This window comes from Adiantum capillus-veneris, chromosome 29 (assembly GCF_014529385.1).
Source record: "Adiantum capillus-veneris isolate H3 chromosome 29, ASM1452938v2, whole genome shotgun sequence".
Classification (NCBI taxonomy): Eukaryota; Viridiplantae; Streptophyta; class Polypodiopsida; order Polypodiales; family Pteridaceae; genus Adiantum; species Adiantum capillus-veneris.
Window position 1 is genome coordinate 66053644 of NC_140959.1, and position 26463 is coordinate 66080106.

The 26463-nt window shown below is 40.7% G+C and overlaps 1 protein-coding gene across 1 annotated transcript; it reads left to right on the forward strand.

Annotated features, from left to right (window-relative positions):
* Positions 1–1361: 1361 nt before the first annotated feature.
* LOC147419334 (heat shock 70 kDa protein 15-like) lies at positions 1362–25662 on the forward strand. The gene is made up of 2 exons (XM_086505799.1): positions 1362–1796; positions 25144–25662. Exons 1-2 carry the CDS (start codon positions 1362–1364, stop codon positions 25660–25662), a joined length of 954 nt encoding a protein of 317 aa, XP_086361925.1.
* Positions 25663–26463: the final 801 nt, after the last annotated feature.

A 26463-nucleotide genomic window follows, 5' to 3' on the forward strand; every position in this document is an offset into this window, starting at 1 on the left:
AACTTTGGTCCCATAGGTCATATTTGACCTCCGAGGACAATAATAAAATCTATCTATCTCTCTCTCTCTCTCTCTCTCTCTCTCTCTCTCTCTCTCTCTCTCTCTCTCTCTCTCTCTCTCTCTCTCTCTCTATGTGTGTGTGTGTGTGTGTGTGTACATATATATGTGTGTGTGTGTGTGTGCGTGTGTGTGTTTTGTTGTTTTGACCCCTTTGCTTGTCTCTCATTCACTCTGTCTTTGTGAATTAACCTTCATGCTTCTCTCTTTGTAATTTGTTTTGTGAGATGTCTCTCTCTCTTTTTTTTTCTATATGAGGTGGTTAATATATGATCAACTCTCTGTCCCTGTCTCTCTTCTCTGCTTCCATTGTCTCAACTCGTTAGCATCTTCATCTTGGTGGCAGCTACTTCACCGGCACAATTCCGCCCGTATACGACTCCAGATGATTTTGCCAGTTTCAGCATGAAGAGGGGGACACCCAAGAGAGAGAGAGAGAGGATTGATTTTTGTATGTGTGCAATTACGGTGTGTGCGTGAGCAGTGGGTGCAGGTTGACAGCTTTAATGGAAAGCTTGCCTTCTCCTCTACCTCATGTAGCGCGATGATTTACTCTAGTGCATCTCTCTCTCCCCTTTGGCACATATGGTAATGCCCCACTAGTTGGGCTAATATGTACAGTTCTGGGAGTTTATGTGCGTTTGCCAATGCAGGAGCCTTCTGAACATGAATCAGATTAGCTAACTCCTAATCCTAATCCATCACAGAAGATTGCGAGTTTAGAGAGTTTTCTCGCGTGAAAACTTATCCAATTCGCAGGGGAACTGTCCCATTGCCAGTGGGAGCCCTTGGGACACATGGAGGAATTTTTGCTCCGCTAAAATCCGATCTGAATCGGGAAATTACAGTCTGCTGCGTTTTTCTGCAAGTTTAGGATTTCACACCTACACTGCAAGGGAACACCGGGTGAGCTTCGTAACAGCCTTGGGATGCGTGTATAGGGTTTTGAGCACCCATGAGCAGGAAAACAGAGACTTATATCGCGCTAAATGTCTGCGACACCTCACCAAAAAAGTCGTAAATTGCAAGGGAATCCATCCTAGACAGGTGTTTTTGACCTACAAGGTTTTTTGCTCCGTTGTGATGCCAAGATCATGTCAGGAACATGCGTTTTCAGCCCTCGCCAGGTTTGGACAGCTTTGAGAGAGTTTGGACTAAGTGTTCGGATCGTCTACTCTCAATTGAATAAAGAAATACCGAAATGGCCTACAGGGTGTCGGTCTCTGTGCACGAAGACATTCTGATCGTTGGATGCAACTGTGTTCTCTTTTATTCATAGTGGTCTGTGCGAAGTTAATAGGTACATGCTCAAAATCAGCCTCTACGGATGGCAAGGCAGAAGCAAATCAGCAATTAGATCTGGTTCACTACAGAACAGCATTTTCTCTATAGAAGATATCTGGTTCACCTCAAATCAGCATAAGGTTTGCTCTACAAAAGAACTGGCATCATATCTGTATTCTCTATACCATCACAGTGGCTCACATCGGAAGCTGGTTCGTAGCAGACATTCGCTCTCGACATCAACATCTGGTCGTGTTAATAGTGGGAATAGCCAGCCATCGACAAAGCAAACCTGGTGGGCGCGGTCTGGTCGGCATTGGCCAGAAATTGGGTTGCAACAGTTGCTTGTCACGGGGACAAAAGCTGGGAATTTGTCATTTGGGAAGCCTAGCTGGTACTCAACTCAACCGCCTCTTATCTTTTTAGGAGACGTGCCCGATCGACCGACCGGTGAGGTCCTGGAGAATTAGTCCTTTGGGGGGAGCGAAGCGATCTCAGCCATCTCAAATGTCAGATATATGGGCATCATGCTTAAGAAATGGAATTTAGTGTCAGCTATGTGGTCGTATATTTTTGCGTATTGACAACAAGCATTTGTGACATCTCCCCCTCCTGAAAGAGTGGTCTCCTTGAACGCACCAATTCCAAGATATGCTCAGCATGGGTAAGCCCAGAAAGCTCTGCATTGGTTTCACACGGCGTTTCTCTAGATGCAATCACCTACACTTGCATTGAGGGATTGAGATAGAGAGAGAGGGACTGGTTTAAAAAAAACGTTGTGCTTGGTATTTCTTTGGTGCATGCCAAATGAGGTGCACTTTAGAAAGAACAAGCAATCCTTACGGAGCATCCTGGCTTGAATGTCATCTCTTCGAACCCACTGATTGTGGGATATGCCCAATAGAGGTAGGGCTAGGAAGCACAAAAAGTACTTAAGAAGCTTCCACTCCAAAATGTCGTCTCTTCGAACGGACTGGTTGCGGTATATGTCTAAAAGGGGTAGGGTTGTTTATAGCAGATGGGAAGTAAGGGCATCTCTCTAGATGCAGTCACCTACAATTGCATATTGAAGGCATGTGGCACTATGTGAAATGCTGGAATGGGGCTGGCGAGAAGAAAAATCACCGTGTTCTCTTTGAACCCACTGATTGTGAGATATACCCACCCAATAGAGGTCGGGCCAAAAAGCCCAAAAAGTGCTCAAGAAGCTTCCAGTTCGGAATACTGTCTCCTCGAACGCACTAATTGTGGGATATGTCTAAAAGGGGTAGGGCTGTTTTCAGCATACGGGAAGCAAGGGAGTCTGTCCAGATGCAATCACCTACAATTGCATCTTGAAGGCACTACGTACTATGTGAAATGCTGAAATCGGGCTGTTGGAGGAAAAAAACGTCATGCTCTCTTCGAGCCCACTGATTGTGGGATATGCCCAATAGAGGTAGGGCCAGGAAGCACAAAAAGTGCTTGAGAAACTTTCGGGCTGGAATATCGTCTCTTAGAATGAATTGATTGCAGGATACGTGTAAGAGGAGCATGGGTGTTTCTAGTAGATGGGAAGCAAGGGCATCTCTCCAGATGCAATCACCTAAAATTGCATCTTGAAGGGCTACTCGATCATCAACAGGGCAATGGAGGGCTCCATTGCCGCAAGGGAGAGGAGGGAAATTCTGGCTAATCATCAGAACTCTTATTGCATCGGATCTCTTTCCACCCCAATGAATCTCTCTGCTACTACAGGGGAGGTCTACTGCAGGCTTTATTGAACGCAGGGGACCACACTCACCATGGGGCGATGTAAGAAGAGCTGCGATGTCACGTTCAATGATGCCAGGGTGAGTTGCAACATTGCCATCTCCGCATTCTGCACCACAGCTTACGGAGCATCCTGGCTTGAATGTCATCTCTTCGAACCCACTGATTGTGGGATATGCCCAATAGAGGTAGGGCTAGGAACTTAGGAAGCACAAAAAGTGCTTAAGAAGCTTCCAGTCCGAAATGTTGTCTCTTTGAATGAACTGGTTGCAGTATATCTCTAAAAGGGGTAGGCTTGTTTTTAACATATGGGAAGTAAGGGCATCTCTCCAGATGCACTCACCTACAATTGCATATTAAAGGCATGTGGCACTACGTGAAACGCTAAAATGGGGCTGGCGAAAAGAAAAATCGTCGTGTTCACTTTGAACCCACTGATTGTGAGATATGCCCAGTAGAGGTCGGGCCAGAAAGCCCGAAAAGTGCTCAAGAAGCTTCCAGTTCGGAATGCCGTCTCCTCGACCGCACTAATTGCGGGATATGTCTAAAAGGGGTAGGGATGTTTTCAGCATACGGGAAGCAAGGGAATCTCTCCAGATGCATTCACCTACAATTGCATCTTGAAGGCACTACGTACTATGTGAAACGTTGAAACCGGGCTGCTGGAGGAAAAAAACGTCATGCTCTCTGATTCTGGGATATTCCCAATAGAGGTAGGGCCTGGAAACACAAAACGTGCTTGAGAAACTTTCAGGGCGGAATATCGTCTCTTCGAATGAATTGATTGCAGGATACGTGTAAGAGGGGCAGGGATGTTTCTAGTAGATGGGAAGCAGGGGCATCTCTCCATATGCAATCACCTACAATTGTATCTTGAAGGGCTACTTGATTATCAGCAGGGCAATGGAGGGCTCCATTGCCGCAAGGGAGAGGAAGGAAATTCCGGCTAATCCTCAGAACTCTTATTGCATCAGCTCTCTTTCCACCCGAAGGCATCTCTCTGCTGTGCAGGGGAGGTCTACTGCAAGCTTTATTGGACACAAAGGACCACACTCACCATGGGGCAATGTAAGAAGAGCTGTGATGTCAGGTTCAATGATGCCAAAGTGAGTTGCAACATTGCCAGCTCCGCATTCTGCCCCACAGCTTACGGAGCATCCTGGCTTGAATGTCATCTCTTGAAACCCAATAGAGGTAGGGCTAGGAACTTAGGAAGCACAAAAAGTGCTTAAGAAGCTTCCACTCTGAAATGTCGTCTCTTTGAGAAATGGTTGCGGTATATATCTAAAAGGGGTAGGGTTGCTTTTAACAGATGGGAAGTAAGGGCATCTCTCGAGATGCAATCACCTACAATTGGATATTGAAGGCATGTGGCACTACGTGAAATGCTGAAATGGGGCTGGCGAAAAGAAAAATCGTCGTGTTCTCTTTGAACCCACTGATTGTGAGGTATGCCCAATAGAGGTCGGGCCAGAAAGCCCGAAAAGTGCTCAAGAAGCTTCCAGTTCGGAATGCCGTCTCCTCGAAAGCACTAACTGCGGGATATGTCTAAAAGGGGTAGGGCTGTTTTCAGCATACGAGAAGCAAGGGAATCTCTCCATATGCAATCACCTACAGTTTTATCTTGAAGGCACTACGTACTATGCGAAACGTTGAAATCGGGCTGTTGGAGGGAAAAAAAGTCATGCTCTCTTCGAGCCCACTGATTGTGGGATATGCCCAATAGAGGTAGGGACAGAAAGCACAAAAAGTGCTTGAGAGACTTTCGGGCCGGAATATCGTCTCTTAGAATGAATTGATTGTGGGATACGTGTAAGCGGGGCACGGATGTTTCTAGTAGATGGGAAGCAAGGGCATCTCTCCAGATGCAATCACCTGCAATTGCATCTTGAAGGGCTACTCGATCATCAGCAGGGCAATGGAGGGCTCCATTGCCGCAAGGGAGAGGAGGGAAATTCCGGCTAATCCTCAGAACTCTTATTGCATTAGATCTCTTTCCACCCCAATGCATCTCTGCTATATAGGGGAGGTCTACTGCAAACTTTACTGGACATAGGGGACCACACTCACCATGGGGTGATGCAAGAAGAGCTGTGACATCACGTTCAATGATGCCAGAGTGAGGTACAACATTGCCAGCTCCGCATTCTGCCCCACAGCTTACAGAGCATCCTGGCTTGAATGTCATCTCTTCGAACCCACTGATTGTGGGATATGCGCAATAGAGGTAGGGCTAGGAAGCACAGAAAGTGTTTAAGAATCTTCCAGTCTGAAATGTCATCTCTTTGAATGAACTGGTTGCGGTATATGTCTAAAAGGGGTAGGGTTGTTTTCATCAAATAGGAAGTAAGGGCATCTCTCCAGATGCAGTCACCTCCAATTGCATATTGAAGGCATGTGGCACTACGTGAAACGCTGGAATGGGGCTGGCGGGAAGAAAAATTGTCGTGTTCTCTTTGAACCCACTGATTGTGAGGTATGCCCAATAGGTCGGGTCAGAAAGCCCGAAAAGTGCTCAAGAAGCTTCCAGTTCGGAATGCCGTCTCCTCGAACACACTAATTGCGGGATATGTCTAAAAGGAGTAGGGTTGTTTTTAGCATACGGGAAGCAAGGGAATCTCTCCACGTGCAATCACCTACAATTGCATCTTGAAGGCACTACGTACTATATTAAACGCTGCAATCGGGCTGTTGGAGGAAAAAAACGTCATGCTCTCTTCGATCCCACTGATTGTGGGATATGCCCATAGACATAGGGCCAGGAAGGACAGAAAGTGCTCGAGAAACTTTGGGGGCGGAATATCGTCTCTTCGAATGACTTGATTGCAAGGTACATGTAAGAGGGACAGGGATGTTTCTAATAGATGGGAAGCAAGGGCATCTCTCCAGATGCAATCACCTACAACTGCATCTTGAAGGGCTACTCGATCATCAGCAAGGAAATGGAGGGCTCCATTGCTGCAAGGGAGAGGAGGGAAATTCCGGGTAATCATTAGAACTCTTATTGCGTCAGATCTGTTTCCACCCAATGTATCTCTCTGCTCAGGGGAGGTCTACTGTAGACTTTACTGAACACAAGGGACCACACTCACCATGGGGCGATGTAAGAAGAGTTGTGATGTCACGTTCAACGATGCCTCTCGTTGAATGCATAGTCCTTGGCTGGCCTAAGGGCTGCAAGTAGCGCAGGTACATTGTAAGGTCTCTACTTTCGAATTTCACACAAGTTCTATTACGCATTTGAATTTTTTTAACCATCAATCATTATTTAAGATATTTGAGTTCAAATTATGAATCGTAGGTTGAGAAAACCTAGAATTTAAAATTTACGCTACAAAATTCTCACATGTTTAGCTATATGAATCACTACTTAACTTATTGCAAGACTTATTTACTGATTGTAGAATTTTCTTTTACTACTGTAAAGTTAATATAAGACTGTAAAGTTTATTAATATAAAGTAAATTATTATTAAGGAAATAATTATAAAGACAAAAGAATACACAGGGATGACAAATGAAGGCACATGGACTCACCTGGACTCACATAAGAGGGGACAAACTGGGACACACTATCACATGAAAAGGAGAGGCTAGTTTTGACTAATCTTAATGAGGGGGGGCTGTGTGGCCTTACCTTTTGATGATAATGACAAAGTGGTCAAGCTGATGGGTACCACAAGGGTACCAAAAACGTGGGTATGATTTTTGGAAAAAATAAATTTAAAAAATTTAAAAAAATTATATTTTTTGGAAAAAAAAAGTTGGACCTTTTCTTTTCTGCTATAAATAGAGCATCCATGCTCACACTTTAGACATAGAGATTACCTCTATAGTGCTCACGAAGTGCTGCCACTTCTCTTAGAGAGAGGGCGTCCACAAACCACTAAGAGAGCAAAAACTCTAGTGGACTAATAAGGTGCGTATTAATTAAGCATTCAATTAACTTTAAGAATGATGTATGTGTGCTATCTCTTATTCTAATCTCTCTAATAGATTAGTAAGATTCAATTAGCTATGTGTGTGTGTGCTATCTCTTACTCTAATCTCTCTACTAGATTAGTAAGATTCAATTAGTTTTAAGAAGGATATGTGTGTGTGTGTGCTATCTCTTACTCTAAATTCTCTAATAGATTAGTAAGATTCAATTAGCTATGTGTGTGTGTGCTATCTCTTACTCTAATCTCTCAAATAGATCAGTAAGATTCAATTAGTTTTAAGAAGGATATGTGTGTATGTGTGCTATCTCTTACTCTAATTTCTCTAATAGATTAGTAAGATTCAATTAGTTTTAAGAAGGATATGTGTGTGTGTGTGTGTATGTTATCTCTTACGCTAATCTCTCTAATAGATTAGTAAAATTCAATTAGATATGTGTGTGTGTGTGCTATCTCTTACTCTAATCTCTCTAATAGATTGGTGAGATTCAATTAGTTTTAGAAAAGGATGTGTGTGTGTTCTCTTTTACTCTAATCTTTCTAATGGATTAGTAAGATTCAATTAACTTTAGAAAAGATGTGTGTGTATGTTTTCTCTTACTCTAATCTCTCTAAGTATACCTACTCTCTCTAGTTAATACATCTTCACTATTAACTTATGCATAGTTAATTGAAAGTTAATACATAAGAGAACTCATCATATTCTTATTATACATTATGAAATTATCATTCAACAATTTTATTGTCAATTAGATTAAGTAGAATTTTGAATAATACTAAAAATTGATTTAGTTGAAGTATAGAAATGGAAGTTAGAATTGGATTAGAAATGTCATGCATAAAAGTAATGCAGTCCTAAACTTTCACTCGTAGTTTACACACTTAATTTTTGATTAATTACGATTATCAAATATTTGATGTATAGAAATTAGATGTAGAACAACAACACTAAGTGTGAATCCGAGTTGGCGAGGGTTCAAATTACAGACTCTCTTTGGAAACAAGAGATTACTAGGGAAATTGATCAATTTAAAGTTCTAAGTGTATAACATAAGTGTAGTACAAAAAAATGGCTCCAAAGCGTGCTCGAACCCAAGGCGCTGAGGCGGTCCGAGGCGGCCAACAAGAGAGGCGACGTCTAAACACCCCTCAAGGCTCCCGTGCTGCTCCATTACAGCTGGGGCAACCACAAGCACAACACAACAACAACCCACAGCCAAACCCAAACAAGATAGGGACACCACCTAGTTAGAGAGCGAACTAGGACGCAAAAGACGAGAATCCCTTAGCAATACAAGCGAGATGGAAGGGTACACTATCACTAATTTAAATGCTACAAATACACACACCAAAACACACACACACACCAACACACGCACACACACACACACACGCACAAGAAAGAGAGAGATCTTTGTGCAAGAATTTAGCTTCAATTTTAATGATTGACGTGGGTGCATGAACAGCTTGGAGGAGAGTCAAGAGACACGATTAAGTTTGATGATGTTGCAATCTACACATTATCTTAGGGTTATGGGAGACCTCTCACCATACAACCCTCTTATAATGTTTTCCCAAGCAACAAAAACAAACACAAGAGCTCTTGAGTCACATACAAGCAGATACTACAAAAGAATCTCAAAATGAAAACGCGTCACCTTAAACAAAACGAGATGAGGTTGCCAAGCGTGAATTGGAGAGACTCAAGAGATTTTTGACCCGCGATTTGCACCCAACTTATTGATTAAATTGATGCACAAGAGTAGGTACAACTTTGATTGTAAGTTATGAATCACTCACTCCCTTGCAATGCTACAACTAGCTCAAAGAAGCTTTCCTATACACCACATGTAATGGTGCATAGAGAGCTCACTCTCACTCCCTAAAACTAAGATGGTGAATGGCACGCTCAAATTAGTGAGCAATACTGTCGGGATCCTGCCATTTATAAAGGGAGAAGGGCTCTATTTATAGGTGAGGAGAGCCCTACTTAGGATTATACCTACTCAACATTTTCATAGAAAACCATGTTTATGAAATTTTTTATATGTTCTTATAAGAGTGGGGCTCTCTCGTCTCTTGAGTCACATGGATGTGGTCTCAAGAGGAGAGAATTATTGAGGTGAAATAGAGAAGATTCTAGAGAGGTGAGTGATTTTTTGTGTGAGGTTGCCTACTCCACGGTGGAGTAGACTGGGTGCAATTTACAAAAAAAGGGTTAGCAGTTAGTGTTAGTAGTTTGAATTTAGTAGGATGGGGTAAAATTACATGGCATATGCACTCAAGGTGCATATGCCATGGCATATGCACTCAAGGTGCATTATATGATATATACAATGATAAAAAGTAAGAGAAGAATGAGAATATACACAATTTGGTGTAAAGGTGCATTATATGATATATACAATGATAAAAAGTAAGAGAAGAATGAGAATATACACAATTTGGTGGAAACCACAAGATGTAAATGAAATTTTCCACCTTCTCCTCTAGTGAATGAAGCGGTTGTAGAACTTTGTCGGTCTTGTGACCATGGGGAAGTTGAATTCTCCATGATCAAACTCCTCCTTTTGCAGGGCTTGAGATTGATTATTTGCTGATTTTTTTCTCTTTTATGAAAGGATGAAGAGGTTATGGTAATATGAATTTGATCCTAGAGAGAGAAATTGAGCTATATGTGTGTAGAGATGATAATCTTTTGAGCTATGGAGTAAGGAGAGATGGAAATGGTGAAGAAGATGAAGTAAGCCATGAAAGTTGCAGGTTTGAGTGAGGGATGGAGAGGAATGAGTGTATGTGTGTGGAAGTGGGAAAGGAGGTGAGAGAAGACTATGGGTTACTTTGTGAGAAAAGTGGGCAGACTGGGGTCCACTCAAAAAATCATAGCTCACCGGTGGTTGCTCCAAAAATCACCAAATTTTTGAGGTGATTATTCAGCTTTTGTTCCACATTTTCTCTTTTGACCACTGCTCCAAATTCGGAGTGGAGATGGGTGCCAAAAATCTCACCAAAAACCCTATTTTTTATGCCTGCAAAAGTCTTTTAGTGGCCCCCTCCTTTGTTGAATTTGGACAATGCATCCAAGGTGAGACCCTCCTTTGTCATATCATAATACAAAGCATCCAAGTTTCCCTTTACACATGCATGGAGGAGGATTATTGGTGAATAAAGCAATATATACATGGTGGGACTAGTGTATGGAGTATTCATGGATTTTAGCTCAATGAGCACATGGTGTTAGAATAATGAGAAAAAAATAAAATAAAATAAATGTGGAGAAATTATGGATATGGAAAGATATTGGAATCATATGATATGGTCACTCTTTGTATTACTTTGGGTGAAAGAGGAAAATATATGCAAGTAAATAATATAATAAACGTGACTAAGAGAGTAGAAATCAATTTTTGTTTTCACGAGAGTGAGGGTGAAAATGTGGGGGTGATTTGTATAAAAGAAAAATATGAGGTTAGAGTATGTACACATTGGCAAAAAATATGCTTATGGTGTAAGAGGATGAAAGAAGGCATACACAGATTTAATAAAACACACACCTAAGTATAAATATTTAAATAAAATACAAAAATAATTATAAAAACCCTTAAATTTAGGCCATATATACAATGCAATATTTACACACAAATGGGTCATAATATACCTTTTTTAATTATTTTTTTATTTTTTTGGCTCAACTAGCCCAGTGACTAGCTAGTTGAGGGTTTTAAGAAGATATGGGAAAAGTCCCCTAACTCACACACACCTATGTACAATGAAAAGGTAAAAATAGCCACAGTGTTTAGGTGATTTTGGTAGGGTGGCATAACTCACTATGGCAATTACGGAGAGCCGAAAAATGGCTATCATTAGCCCTCCCCCAGGATGATGGTATATTTATGTACCGTCATAGAGCATCTTTTCCAAAGAGAGTGCTTCAGAGTCCTTGACGAGATCTTCATTGTTTGGCCCCTCAGAATTTTGGTTGGAGTTACACTCATGCTTCATGTAACAATACTTACATGAGACAGCGGCCTTTGGACAGACCTTTGGTAGATCCTTTGGTAGAAGGCGACTCAAATAGGACTTCAAGCGATACCCGTTTACCTTTCTGGAGTGCTCTTTACCATTCAAGTCCATAAGCTGATAATAACTTGAATTGAAAGCCTTCTTGACTATGTATGGCCCTTGCCATCTAATTTCCAACTTGGCATCAAAACGATTGTCAAGTCGACTGTCATACCTTAGCACAAGCTCTCCTTCCTTTATGTCTTTGTCCTTTAGTTTCTTGTCGAGCTTTTCTTTCGTTTGTGTGGCTTTCGTCTTGTAACACTCGTAAGCTGCTTCTCTTTTCCACTCAAGCTCCACTAATGTAAGAAGTCGATCCATCCATACCTCTTGATCATCTTGTGCACCTTTGCCATGAAGCCGCATTGTTGGAATGGTGAGCTCGATAGGCTGCAAAGCCTCTTGATCATAGACCAAGTGAAATGGTGTGAACTCCGTGGCTTCCCTATATGTGGTTCGATATGCCCACAAGGCACCATCCAAGAAGTCATCCCACAACTTTGTCTTGTTTTTCACCATCTTTCTAATGATGCCTGCAATGACACCATTAGCTTTTTCTACCAAACCATTTGATTGGGGATAGTAGGGTGTACTGTGACGATGTAGAATGTGAAGTTCTTCACAAACTTCTGTGAGCAAGCCCTTCCTAAACCCTGGACCATTATCAGAAACAATCTCCAAAGGTGTGCCAAATCTACAACAAATGTGAGTGTAGATGAATTTTCTCATTGTCCTCTCGTTTACCTTTGCCACACTTTGTGCTTCCACCCACCTAGTCATATAGTCTACAGCCACTAGAATGTAGACTTTACCATTTTTTGTCCTAGGCAGAGGACCCATAGCATCAATGCCCCACTTTTCAAAGGGTCCATTTGCAAGCACTATTTGCCTCGGGCCATGCACCAACCTTCTATTTCCATTTATCTCACAATTGTGACAGCTTTTACACCAATGTTGAACATCCACATGCAAACTTGGCCAAACATACCCCGCAAGCAAAATCTTCTTCACAGTTAATTCTTGGGCAAAATGACCACCACATGCCTCTTCATGCAAACCTTTTAGAATGGCTGGAATTTCCTCGATAGTTGGTACTCTTCTGCACACTTGATCCTTCCCTCTTTGATAGAGGGAGCCTTCTAGGAAGACATAGAAACTTGCCTTCTTCATGAGTCTCCTCTTCTGAGATTTAGTGAAGTCTTGTGGAAACTCGCCCTCCAAAATGTAGCCAATAATGGGAGCCAATGACTCCAATCCCTGGTATCTCGGTTGCTTGACAGCTGCTGCCACCATGATGACCTGCACTTCTTTCTCAACACATGTAACTACTTGTTGTGCAAGTAAATCGGCATCTTCATTCTGTTTCCTAGGAATATGATATAGTTGCACTTCTTCAAATTGATTAAATAATCTACGAATGGCATGAACTTTTGTTCTTAGGCTTTCACTCTTGCATACCCAAATGCCTAAAATTTCATTCACAATGAGAAGTGGATCTCCCTTTACCATGAGACGTTGTATCCCTTGGCCAATGCACATCTTTAAACCATGAAGTAGTGTGTCGTATTCTGCTTCATTGTTGCTAGTTGAACTTGGTAGATTGACCTTCTCTTTCATGACCACATCTTCACTTGGGTTGAGCAATACTAGCCCTCCTCCTGCTTTACCTGTGACTCGTCGAAAAGCTCCATCAAAGAACAAGGTAAAAGCATTAGGAATACTTTTAGGTGGTGGAAATGGTAGGATCTTTACTTGAGGCACCTTAATTTCCTTCTCATGTACCCTATAAGTGAGAATCCCTGCCAATTGTGCACGCACACTATCTTCTACCTTGAAAGAGTATTGGAACTCTTGCAACTCCATAATCCACTTTGAGATCCTAGTACTAAGATTCATTTGAGATGACGCCCAAGGGAACAAATTTTCTGCAGTGAGAATTACAAAAGGTTTTGGTAGCAGGTAGGATCTAAACTTTCTCACCGCAAACATGAGAGAAAGCATCATGAGTTCTGCTTCTATGTAGCCTCTCTCTAAAGCATTCATGACCCTACTAGCAAAGTAGATGGGTCGCATCCTGGTACTGTGGGGATCTTGTTGTAGCAACACAGCATCAATTGTTTCCCTTCCAACCCTGAGCTAACAAAGAATGTGTACTCCCAACAAGGAGGCATGAGTGTTGGTAGCTCTGACAAAATGACTTTAATGTTACAAAAGTACTCTTCAAGCTCATCGGACCATGCAAATTCTACTTGTTGTGTTAACTTTTGCAAAGGATGAAGCAACTCCGAAGCTAAGTGAATAAAGCGTGACATATACTTCACCTTTTGAGTGAATGAGATGACCTCTTTGAGATTCTTGGGTGATGGGAGCTCAATAAGAGCTTTTGCCTTTGAAGGATCCACCTCAATGCCTTTATAGGAAACCTTGTGACCAAGCAAGACCACTTCATCCTCACCTATGTGACACTTGTCGAGGTTGAGTTGACCTCCCATGTCATAGAGCTTCTTTAAACCTTCTTCTACCCTTTGTAGATGCAATGATTTTGAGCTATAAATGCAAAAATCATCGATAAAAACCCTAATGGACTTTCCAAAGAATGCTTGAAACACCATGTTCATGAAGCGTTGGAAAGTTGCAGGAGCATTTTTCAGGCCAAATGGCATGACTCTAAAAGCACAACAACCCCAAGGAGTGATGAAGGTTGTTTTCAATTGGTCCTCCAATGCCATCCCTATTTGAAAGAAACCCGAGTAGCCATCACACACAGTGTACTTCTCATGCCCAGCTACCTCATTTAGTATCTCATCCTGAAATGGGAGGGGAAAGTGATCTCTTTTTGTTGCCTCATTGAGCGGACAGTAATCCACACACACCCTCCACTTGCCGTTTTTCTTAGGAGTGACAACAACGGGAGAGACCCACTCTGAATTCTCAACTGGATAAATGAAACCTGCTGCTAGAAGCTTTCTAACCTCCTTGAGTAGAGCCTGCTCCTTTATAACTCCTAGCCTTCGTAGCTTTTGAGCTTTAGGTGTGGCCTCAGGCTTTAACTCAATCTTGTGTTGAACAACATCTACCCCACGCACGTCGGTGTAGTCTTTAGCAAAAAGCCTAGGAAACTTCCTTAGCACACATTTGAACTCCTCTCTTTCATCCTTTGTAAGTGTTGTAGATAGCATACCTTCTAACATTCTTTCATCTTCCGCTTTTTGGTTCTCTTGGGAACCTACCTCTTCCAAACCTGGGCAAGAGGTCTCTTGGTTGTTTGTCTTAAACGTTAGCCCCATCACTTCAATGGAAGACTCCTCTTCAGTAATGCTGCCGCTACTTTCTCCTTCTGAAGTGCTATCGGTCCAGCCTTCCTCCGTCTCACTTTGAGATGATTCTTCATGGAGTACCTCTTGGCGTTGCTCCTTCATGTCAAAGACAACCTTCTTATGATTGTCATTCCTTCAAATTAGCTTTCCACTCTCCCAATCCTACAAAGCTTGCATTTTCATTAGCCATGGTCTTCCTAGGATAAATGGGTAACCATTTCCTTTGGTAGACTTGACATAGAAATCCACTACCTTCTTAATGCCGAAGGCCTCCACAAAAACATTTTTACAAATGCCTACGCACCTAGCCTTGCTATTGTTTGCCATCTTGACTTTAATTTCAGGTGTCTCATGGATGTGCATGCCTAGTTTTTGCATGAGTCCCTCTGTCATGATGCAAATTTTTGCACCCCCAGTGGAAGTGGGAAAGGAGGTGAAAGAAGACTATGGGTTACTTTGTGAGAAAAGTGGGCAGACTGGGGTCCACTCAAAAAATCATAGCTCACCGGTGGTTTCTCCAAAAATCACCAAAATTTTTGAGGTGATTATTCAGCTTTTGTTCCACATTTTCTCTTTTGACCACCGCTCCAAATTCGGAGTGGAGATGGGTGCCAAAAAGCCTGTTTTTTATGCCTGCAAAAGTCTTTTAGTGGCCCCCTCCTTTGTTGAATTTGTACAATGCATCCAAGAGTGAACCCCTGCTTTGTCATATCATAATACAAAGCATCTAAGTTGCCCTTTACACATGCATGGAGGAGGATTATTGGTGAATAAAGCAATATATACATGGTGGGACTAGTGTATGGACTATTCATGGATTTTAGCTCAATGAGCACATGGTGTTAGAATAATGAGAAAAAAATAAAATAAAATAAATGTGGAGAAATTATGGATATGGAAAGATATTGGAATCATATGATATGGTCCCTCTTTGTATTATTTTGGGTGAAAGAGGAAAAGGTATGCAAGTAAACAATATAATAAACGTGACTAAGAGAGTAGAAATCAATTTTTGTTTTCACGAGAGTGAGGGTGAAAATGTGGGGATGATTTGTATAAAAGAAAAATATGAGGTTAGAGTATGTACACATTGGCAAAAAATATGCTTATGGTGTAAGAGGATGAAAGAAGGCATACACAGGTTTAATAAAATACACACCTAAGTATAAATATTTAAATAAAATACAAAAATAATTATAAAAACCCTTAAATTTAGGCCATATATACAATGGAATATTTACACACAAATGGGTCATAATATACCTTTTTTTAATTATTTTTTTATTTTTTTGGCTCAACTAGCCCAGTGATTAGCTAGCTGAGGGTTTTAAGAAGATATGGGAAAAGCCCCCTAACTCACACACGCCTATGTACAATGAAAAGGTAAGAATAGCCACAGTGTTTAGGTGATTTTGGTAGGGTGGGATAACTCACTATGGCAATTACGGAGAGCCGAAAAACGGCTATCAACGCTAATGATCATGAAGCTGGTACAAGTAACGGTGGAACTCCTGCGGAACATGTTATGTCTCCACCAATCGGACCAAACGGAGCTACGGTACAGGTTAGTATTGCAGTTTCAAGTTATGCATCATTGCATATGCCAAACCATAGAAATATATTATTTACCTTATGAAAAGAAAACACGGACCGAAACCACTGGGCTTAAGGCCAAGAAACTCGGCATATGTTTGAAAAGTAGGAAAGATAGTCTGGTTAAACTGGTTGCCATAGGAAAGAATGTTTGGCCAAAACCTTCGGTAGGGTTTCTCTCACGTCTCTCTACTTATTAGCGCCGGTATTATGTGGCAGTTGCCGAGGCGTGAGATGACGCCCAGGATGGCACCGCTGATGCTGTGGTGGGAGTACACCCAGATTAGCCCAGCTGGATACTGTAATTTTGTTTTGCCGTGGCGTGAGGATGACGCCCAGATTGGCACCGTTGTTGCTATGACGGGAGTACGTCCAGATTAGCACAACGAGTACTTGTCGAGCGGTATGGGACGCTCATGAGGACAAGGGTTTTTATAAATAATGTATATACCGATCGGACATAATAGCGCCAGTAGAGATTCTTGAGTGAACCTAATCCAAGGGTTGTTGGTTTAAAATTAGACGACTTCTTGTTTGACAATTGTTTGTAATATTGTTTGAAGGGCTGTTTTAACGAACCAGTATCATAAATAAAGTAAAGGAACATGTATGTTTAAACAGTGTGGTAGTAATTACATAACAAAAGAAGGGTGAGTGTGGTGTGGAAAGTGGGCGAATGATACCCCGACGGTATCATTCTATGGACGGGTGGACCCGATGAGTCGGGTAACTTTCCAACGCTAGAAATTTTTTTTAAAGTCATAAATCTTAAAAGAGACAAACCTTGGCGGCTGTGCTTCTGAAACATGGAAAAAAAAGCGCACAGGTTGGTCACTCTAAGATTTATACTTTTAGGTATAATTGATTATAGATAGTTTTTAGATAGGGTTATGGTGGTCACGCTCCGCCATAGCGAGATAGGACCAATCCTTCACTAACGGTTCATGCCCATGGCTACGTAGTAGCTAAGGCAATGTCCGTTGGTTTTTCCTTCTCAAGATTGGAGACCTATCAAAGGTACTCCGCTCCTCTCAAAAAGAGGCAGGGACCTCACAATGGCATCAAAGCCTAGGTTAAATCTTGGGTAGATTTTTAAATTGATGTTTGGATGTTGAAGGATACGAATGTTTGAAATAATAGAAGAACCTAGAAAAGTTGATTTGAATTTTTATATGGTATTGAAGACTGAACTTTCCTGGTACAGTAAAATGTTCATTCAGCCGACCAGAAATTCCAGGTGTTCACCATCATGTTTGAAAATGCATGCCAATCACCAAATTATCAGTTTCGAAAAAGGTTGATGATGATTTTGGATAGGGTGTTTGCACCACCTATCCCAAGGGTGCATAGAGGATGGGGCATCAATTGGAGTCCATCTGGAGGAATCTATACCATCGATGCTGACAAGATATGGTGCATGGATACCAATCTCAAGAAACTTCGTTGGATAGAGGAGTTAAAAGTCATCAAAGTTTATCTTTTCATTGGTACTAAGAATCCGGATACTACCATTACCTTGGGAGGAGAAAAGATATCTCAGACTCAATGGGTCTATAACCAAGTTACAAAAGTTATCCATGGTGGTAGGATTTGACCCATATGTGTATCTCGTAGCTTTCAAGGGTCAAAAGAAACTTATTATTTTGATCCTTTAGCCTATCCTTTTGTAGTCACTAAACTCAAAATATAGAGACATTACAATCCTTGTACCTAAAGACTACCAACCTTGGTAGCAAATAATGTGTATATAAATAAAGTTTGGATTAATATTATTTTTTGTTTGTATTATTGTCTGATCAAGTCTTGCCTTAAAGTGGATTAAAGTTAGAGTATCCAATAAAGTTTCACTTAATCTATATTGCACAGAGTGCGGTGTACACATCTCTTCAAGAGAAAAAGCTACTTCTCAAGCAAGCTAAACATCCCTCTTTCAAAGGGGAAGGAGCCCTAGTTGAGCGCGATGCAGAAGTGTGGCTCAAAGAGATGGAGGATTATTTTGCTGCTGTTGGTACTACTCTCGATAACCAAGCAATGTTGGCTATGTTTCGTCTCACGGGGGATGCCAAGCTATGGTGGAAACAACACTGCAAAGATAATCAAGTAGCTCAAAACACTCAAACTTGGGAAGATATTAAGTATGCTGTCAAAGGAAGTTATGTTCCACCTACACACACGGATCCCTTAAGATGACTGAATTCTTCAACTTACGTCAGTTTCATCTTCAGTGGAAGAATACTACTCCAAATTTGTAACTCTTAGGCGCTATGCTCCGCCAATGACCGCAAATCAACAAGTAGCCCATTTCTGCTAGGGCTAAATGCTCCTTTAAATACACGTCTAGAAGCTATGAGGCCTGTAAATTTGCAAGATGCTCTTTTAATAGCTAAACCCTTAGCTAAAGAGATGTCAAACTCTCAAAGGGTGCAAAATGGAAATACAACGAATGCTGGAAGAAGAGGACAGCCTATGATGTGGAACCAAAGGCAAGTTCACCCAGTTCACCAAACTCGTCCAATAGTTGCAGCTTCAGCAAATGGAGCTCAAAATGCAGATCTTAGATGCTATGAATGCAACGAGCTAGGACATTTCAAGAATGTATATCCTAGGTGAGTCTCTGCAACAAATACACATAATCGAGCTAGAGGACAAGGCCAAATAATAAATTGTGGAGGAAGAAATGGAGGACGAGGTCGAGGACGCGGAATGGCTGCCAGAGTCAATGCTATCATAGGAGAACCAACATTGGGAGAAGAACAAGAGGAAAGAGCAACTCTACATGCTACAATTAATAACCCAAGAGCAAGACAACAATATGTTGTCATTCAAACACCTGCAAATCACCAAGGTGAAAAATTTGAGCTTCTTATTGATTGTGGCAGTACTCATTCTTCCTTGTCACATAAATGTTTAAGGAGGTTAGGACTTAATCAACACCCTGCAAGAAAGATGAGAGTTGAATTAGCAAATGGAAAGGAGGTGTTATCTCAGTACATTGTAGGAAAAATAGATTGCAAGTTGGGAGAATACTCTACTTCTGCTACTTTTCGAACCTTACCCATAGGAATCTATGACGGAATTCTTGGAATGGATTGGTTAGCCAGTCATAATGCCAATATCCATTGTGCCCAAGGAAGTGTTACTTTTGTGGACAACCAAGGTCAAGAAGTCACTATTCAAGGCCATAATGGACGACCAAAAGCTTACATGGTCAAAGCTAATCGTCTTTTGAAAGGGTTACGCAAGGGTCAACAAATTTTTTTAGTCAAGCTAAACAAAGTAGAAAAATCTTCTTCCAACCTTGAACCAATGTGGCTAGAAGAATTTTCGGATGTTTTCCCCACTGAACTTTCTGAACTACCACCACCTAGGGAGGTAGACCATGAAATCAATTTTTTTCCAGGTAGTGAACCAGTCTCAAGAGCGCCGTACAAGATGTCACTTCCAGAGGCTATAGAACTCAAGGATCAGCTCAAGCAGCTGATTGAGCAAGGGTTTATCCGACCTAGTACATCTCCATGGGGTGCACCTGTTCTCTTCCAAAAGAAAAAGGATGGCTCTCTTCGACTTTGCATAGATTATAGGGGCGTAAATCAGGTTACCATCAAGAATAAATATCCAATTCCTCGTATTGATGAGATGCTGGACAGATTACATGGAGCCAAAATATTCACAAAGATCGATCTTCGATCTGGCTATCATCAAATTCGAATCCAGGAGGCTGATATCTCCAAAACAGCTTTCAACACTCGTTATGGTCATTACGAATTTACAATGATGGCTTTCGGACTTACAAATGCTCTTGCAACTTTCAATCGTTTGATGCACGATATCTTTAGAGAATTCTTGGATGATTTTGTCCTAGTATTCTTTGACGATATCTTAATTTATTCCAAATCAGAGGAAGAGCATGAAGGACATGTTAGGAAAGTGTTAGACCTTTTACGCCAAAATAAGTTGTATGCAAAGAAAAGAAAATGTACCTTCTTTACCCCTAAGGTCTGTTACTTAGGGTTTATCATTTCACCTGAAGGAATCTCTGTTGACCCTGACAAAGTCAAAGATATTGTGGAATGGCCTCAACCCACTTCACAAACCGAAGTCAGAGGGTTCTTAGGTATCACAGGGTGGTACAGGATCTTTGTAAAGGACTATGCTCTTAAAGCTGCACCACTAACTGACTTGCTAAAGAAAAAAGCTACGATACTTTGGGAAGAAAAACATGAATCTTGCTTCAAACAGCTTAAGGAGTATCTTGCTTCAGAACCTCTCTTAAAACTTCCAGAGTTCACCCAAGAATTCGAGGTGATCACAGATGCTAGTAACCTTGCATTAGGAGGGGTCCTTACTCAAGAAGGAAGGCCTGTAGCTTATACTTCTCGAAAGCTTAGGATTCATGAAGTGAATTATGCTACACATGATTTAGAATTGCTAGCGGTTATTCACGCTCTCGAGCTATGGAGACACTATCTATTGGGACGCAAATTCCAATTGGTAATAGATCACAACAGTCTTAAGTGGATTTTTTACCCAACCTAACCTTAACATGAGAGAGAGGAGATGGATAGAGATCATGCACGAATATGATTTTGATATTAAATTTAGACCAGGTAAGGATAATGTTGTGGCAGATGCCCTAAGCCGTAAAGCTTTTCTGGGGGCAATTTCCATGGCTAACAACCCTATTTTAGACAAGGTCTCGGATGCTGTTGTCAGAGATGCGGATTACCAGATGCTTGCTAGTATCCTACATGAAGAGAGGGTATCATCAAATCAGCCTAAACCTCTACATTACTCCTTAGAAGATGGGAAAATTTATTATAGGAATCGACTATGCATACCTAAGGATTCTACCCTAAGGAATGCTATCCTATATGAAGCACATGATGGCCCAACTTCACGACATCCAGGTTATGCCAAAACCATCAATGCAATTCGCAAAAGTTACTATTGGCAAGGTATGAAGGGTGATGTCCTTCGCTATGTCAAGCAGTGTTTGTCTTGTCAAAGGATTAAGGCAGAAAGACTAAAGATGCCAGGTAAATTACATCCTTTAGATATTCCCCAAATGAAATGGGAATTTATTAGCATGGACATAGTCAACTTGCTTACCAAAGTGGCTCACTTAATCCCAGTCAAGACAACCTTTACAGCTTCAGATATTGCTCGTCTGTTTGTGAAGGAGGTTTTCATAATTCATGGTTTACGCAAGAGGATTGTCAGTGATCGTGATGCCAAGTTTACTTCAAAGTTTTTGGTATCATTGTTTCAAGCTATTGGAACCCAGTTATGTTTTAGTACTGCTTATCATCCTCAAACTGATGGCCAAACTGAAAGAGTTAATCAAGTAGTTGAAGACATCCTCAGAGCCTACTGCAATAGAGAACCTCGCAAATGGATTCAATACCTACCCTTGGTAGAGTATGCATACAATTCCTCTACTCATAGAAGTATTGGAATGACACCTTTCAATGCGCTTTATGGTCAAGAATGTTTATCACCTCTTAACTTTTCTGACCCCACTATAAGGGTAGAAGCCTCAAAGAAAATGCTTGAAGAAATGGAAGCTCAAACCAAAGCTATTCGAAGGGATATTCAAGTGGCTCAAGATCGACAAAAGAAGTATGCCGACTTAAAAAGATCTGATCGGATTTTCAAAGAAGGTGACAAAGTTTTCTTACGAGTAAAGCCCAAAAAGAGCAATCTGTCTCTCGGAAGGTATAAGAAGCTTAGCTACCGATATTGTGGACCTTACGAAATAATCAAGGTTCTAAGTGATCAAGCTTATAAACTAAAACTCCCTTCTCATCTCAAAGTGCATGATGTATTTCATGTAAGTCTGTTAAAACCTTATGTATATAACCCTGACCATGTCCTTGATGATGAGCAAATCATTTTACCTGCTCAAGATGTTCTACAACTCCAACCGGATACTATCCTAGAAACTCGCGAGAAAAATCTTAGGAATAGATCCATCAAAGAACATCTTATCTTATGGAAGGATTTTCCTATAGAAGATGCTACTTGGGAAGATGAGACATCCCTTCTTAAGGATTACCCTTCATTGTTCTTGAGATGAGGACATCTCAAATTCTAAGTTGGGGAGATTGTAAGGTCTCTACTTTCGAACTTCACACAAGTTCTATTACGCATTTGAATATTTTTTAAACATCAATCATTATTTAAGATATTCGAGTTCAAATTATAAATTGTAGGTTGAGAAAACCTAGAATTTAAATTTTACGCTACAAAATTCTGACATGTTTAGTTATATGAATCACTAATTAACTTATTGCAAGACTTATTTACTGATTGTAGAATTTTCTTTTACTACTGTAAAGTTAATATAAGACTGTAAAGTTTCAAAATATAAAGTAAATTATTATTAAGGAAATAAATAAAATAATTATAAAGACAAAAGAATACACAGGGATGACAAATGAAGGCACATGGACTCACCTGGACTCACATAAGAGGGGACAAAGTGGGACACACTATCACATGAAAAGGAGAGGCTAGTCTTGACTAATCTTAATGAGGGGGGGCTGTGTGGCCTTATCTTTTGATGATAATGACAAAGTGGTCAAGCTGATGGGTACCACAAGGGTACCAAAAACGCGGGTATGATTTTTGGAAAAAAAAAATTCAAACAAAAATTTAAAAAAATTATTTGTTTTTGGGAAAAAAAAGTTGGACATTTTTTTTTCTGCTATAAATAGAGCATCCATGCTCACACTTTAAACATAGAGATTGTCTCTATAGTGCTCACGAAGTGCTGCCACTTCTATTAGAGAGAAGGCGTCCACAAACCACTAAGAGAGCAAAAACTCTAGTGGACTAATAAGGTGCGTATTAATTACGCATTCAATTAACTTTAGGAATGATGTATGTGTGCTATCTTTTACTCTAATCTCTCTAATAGATTAGTAAGATTCAATTAGCTATGTGTGTGTGTGTGCTATCTCTTACTCTAATCTCTCTACTAGATTAGTAAGATTCAATTAGTTTTAAGAAAGATATGTGTATGTGTGTGTGCTATCTCTTACTCTAATTTCTCTAATAGATTAGTAAGATTCAATTAGCTATGTGTGTGTGTGTGCTATCTCTTACTCTAATTTCTCTAATAGATTAGTAAGATTCAATTAGTTTTAACAAGGATATGTGTGTATGTGTGCTATCTCTTACTCTAATTTCTCTAATAGATTAGTAAGATTCAATCAGTTTTAAGAAGGATATGTGTGTGTGTATGTTATCTCTTACTCTAATCTCACTAATAGATTAGTAAGATTCAATTAGATATGTGTGTGTGTGCTATCTCTTACTCTAATCTCTCTAATAGATTGGTGAGATTCAATTAGCTTTAGAAAAGGATGTGTGTGTGTTCTCTTTTACTCTAATCTTTCTAGTGGATTAGTAAGATTCAATTAACTTTAGAAAAGATGTGTGTGTATGTTTTCTCTTACTCTAATCTCTCTAAGTATACTTACTCTCTCTAGTTAATACATCTTCACTATTAACTTATGCATAGTTAATTGAAAGTTAATACATAAGAGAACTCATCATATTCTTATTATACGTGATGAAATTATCATTCAACAATTTTATTGTCAATTAGATTAAGTAGAATTTTGAATAATACTAAAAATTGATTTAGTTGAAGTATAGAAATGGAAGTTAGAATTGGATTAGAAATGTCATGCATAAAAGTAATGCAGTCCTAAACTTTCACTCGTAGTTTACACACTTAATTTTTGATTAATTACGATTATCAAATATTTGATGTATAGAAATTAGATGTAGAACAATAACACTAAGTGTGAATCCGAGTTGGCGAGGGTTCAAATTACAGACTCTCTTTGGAAACAAGAGATTACTGGGAAAATTGATCAATTTAAAGTTCTAAGTGTATAACATAAGTGTAGTACAAAAAAATGGCTCCAAAGCGTGCTCGAACCCAAGGCGCTAATGATCATGAAGCTGGTACAAGTAACGGTGGAGCTCCTGCGGAACATGTTATGTCTCCACCAATCGGACCAATCGGAGCTATGGTACAGGTTAGTATTGCAGTTTCAAGTTATGCATCATTGCATATGCCAAACCATAGAAATATATTATTTACCTTATGAAAAGAAAACACGGACCGAAACCACTGGGCTTAACGCCAAGAAACTCGGCATATGTTTGACAAGTAGGAAAGATTGTCTAGTTAAACTGGTTGCTATAGGAAAGAATGTTTGTCCAAAACCTTCAGTAAGTCTCTCTACTTATTAGCGCTGGTATTATGTGGCAGTTGCCGAGGCGTGAGATGACACCCAAGATGGCACCGCTGATGCTGTGGTGGGAGTACACCCAAATTAGCCCAGCTGGATACTGTAATTTTGTTTTGCCGTGGCGTGAGGATGACGCCCAGATTGGCACCGTTGTTGCTGTGACGGGAGTACATCCAGATTAGCACAACGAGTACTTGTCGAGCGGTATGAGACGCTCATGAGGACAAGGGTTTTTATAAATAATGTATATACCGATCGGACATAATAGCGCCAGTAGAGATTCTTGAGTGAACCTAATCCAAGGGTTGTTGGTTTAAAATTGGACGACTTCTTGTTTGACAATTGTTTGTAATACTGTTTGAAGGGTTGTTTTAACAAACCAGTATCATAAATAAAGTAAAGGAACATGTATGTTTAAAGAGTGTCGTAGTAATTAGATAACAAAAGAAGGGTGAGTATGGTGTGGAAAGTGGGAGAATGATACCCCGACAGTATCATTCTATGGACGGGTGGACCCGATGAGTCGGGTAACTTTCCAACGCTAGAATTTTTTTTTAAAGTCATAAATCTTAAAAGAGACAAACCTTGGCGGCTGTGCTTCTGAAACATGGAGAAAAAAGCACACAGGTTGGTCACTCTAAGATTTATACTTTTAGGTATAATTGATTATAGATAGTTTTTAGATAGGGTTATGGTGGTCACGCTCCGCCATAGCGAGATACGACCAATCCTTCACTAACGGTTCATGCCCATGGCTACGTAGTAGCTGAGGCAATGTCCGTTGGTTTTTCCTTCTCAGGATTGGAGACCTATCAAAGGTACTCCGCTCCTCTCAAAAAGGGGCAGGGACCTCACATACATGGATACTTAGTAGCTCCCTAACCATGAGTGTGGTGGAATCGACCTTAGCCAACATGGATTCGATGTGCTCTGGACTGATGAGTCCAACAGGGAGACTCCTGCTCTCGTCGCCTTCAATGAGAAGCAGTGTTTTATTGGTATCGCAGCTTTTGCATCTTTTACAATGAACCCCAAGAACACCATAGCGCAGATTAAGCGCTCAATTGTTCATCTCTATCGCGATCCAGAAGTTCACCAAGACATCAAAAACCTTCCCTTTTCTATTATAGAAGGTCCAAATGGGTCCCCCCTTCCTCATGTCCAATACCTACGCGAGGCTAGGTCTTTTTCTCCAGCAGAGGTTCTTCGTATGGTATTGTCTAGCCTCAAAGGGAGTGCTGAAAAGAACCTTCAAACACATGTTACAGATTGTGTCATTGGAATCTCTATCTTCTTTAAGGAGATCCAATGTCATGCTGTCTTGGATGCTACTGCCATTCCTGGACTTTGTCCTCTTTGCTTGATGCATGAGCCCACAACCCACCTGCCTTAGCATATGGGATGTACAAGACTGATTTACCAAAGAATGACCCAATCAATGTCGTGTTTGTGGACATTGGTCACGTGTCCACTGCCTTGGTATATGGGATATACAAGACGGAATGTAGCATTGTCGAAAGGTTTTCAAGTGCAGTGGGCTGTGGTGGTAGAACGAGTACTTTCGAAACCATTCCATGACAAAGAATGGGGACCACGGACAAGACTTCAAGACAACCTGGCAACCTTTCGCATTGGCAGCATGGTGAAAGTAAAATCTCAACGATTGAATTTTGAGGAAAATCCTTTGGGTAAGAGTAATACCTGGTTTTGTCAAGCAAGTGGTCGGTTGGACATGAACCAAAGGAACTCGACAACAATCAGCAGGTTAGTAAATCATAATTGAGATGTTATTGAGCCAACATGTGGTCTCAGCTTCGATGCCAGAGTGTGAATGTATCCAATTGGATCCAATGGGACCCGAGCATGTCATCGTAGTCCTTCGTTGACGGCAACCAGCTGCAAGTACAGTAGGTTTCTACTAGAAAGATATGCACTCAGCATACGAGCAATCTGCAGTTAACCATGCTCAGATACATTACAATCATCTTCATGACCAGGGGCTGGATAACTCAAGGGAGGATCAGGCATCAGTAACACATTTCTTTGAAACTCATCTTGTCGACATCGCTATACATATATAGCATGTCATGAATATTGGTGGGAAGATCTTGGACAGTTAGTTTGGTACGAGTTCAAAAAATCTCACAGGGAAAAACACGAGCAACAAGGAACCCTTCAAAGGTGGCTGTCCTAA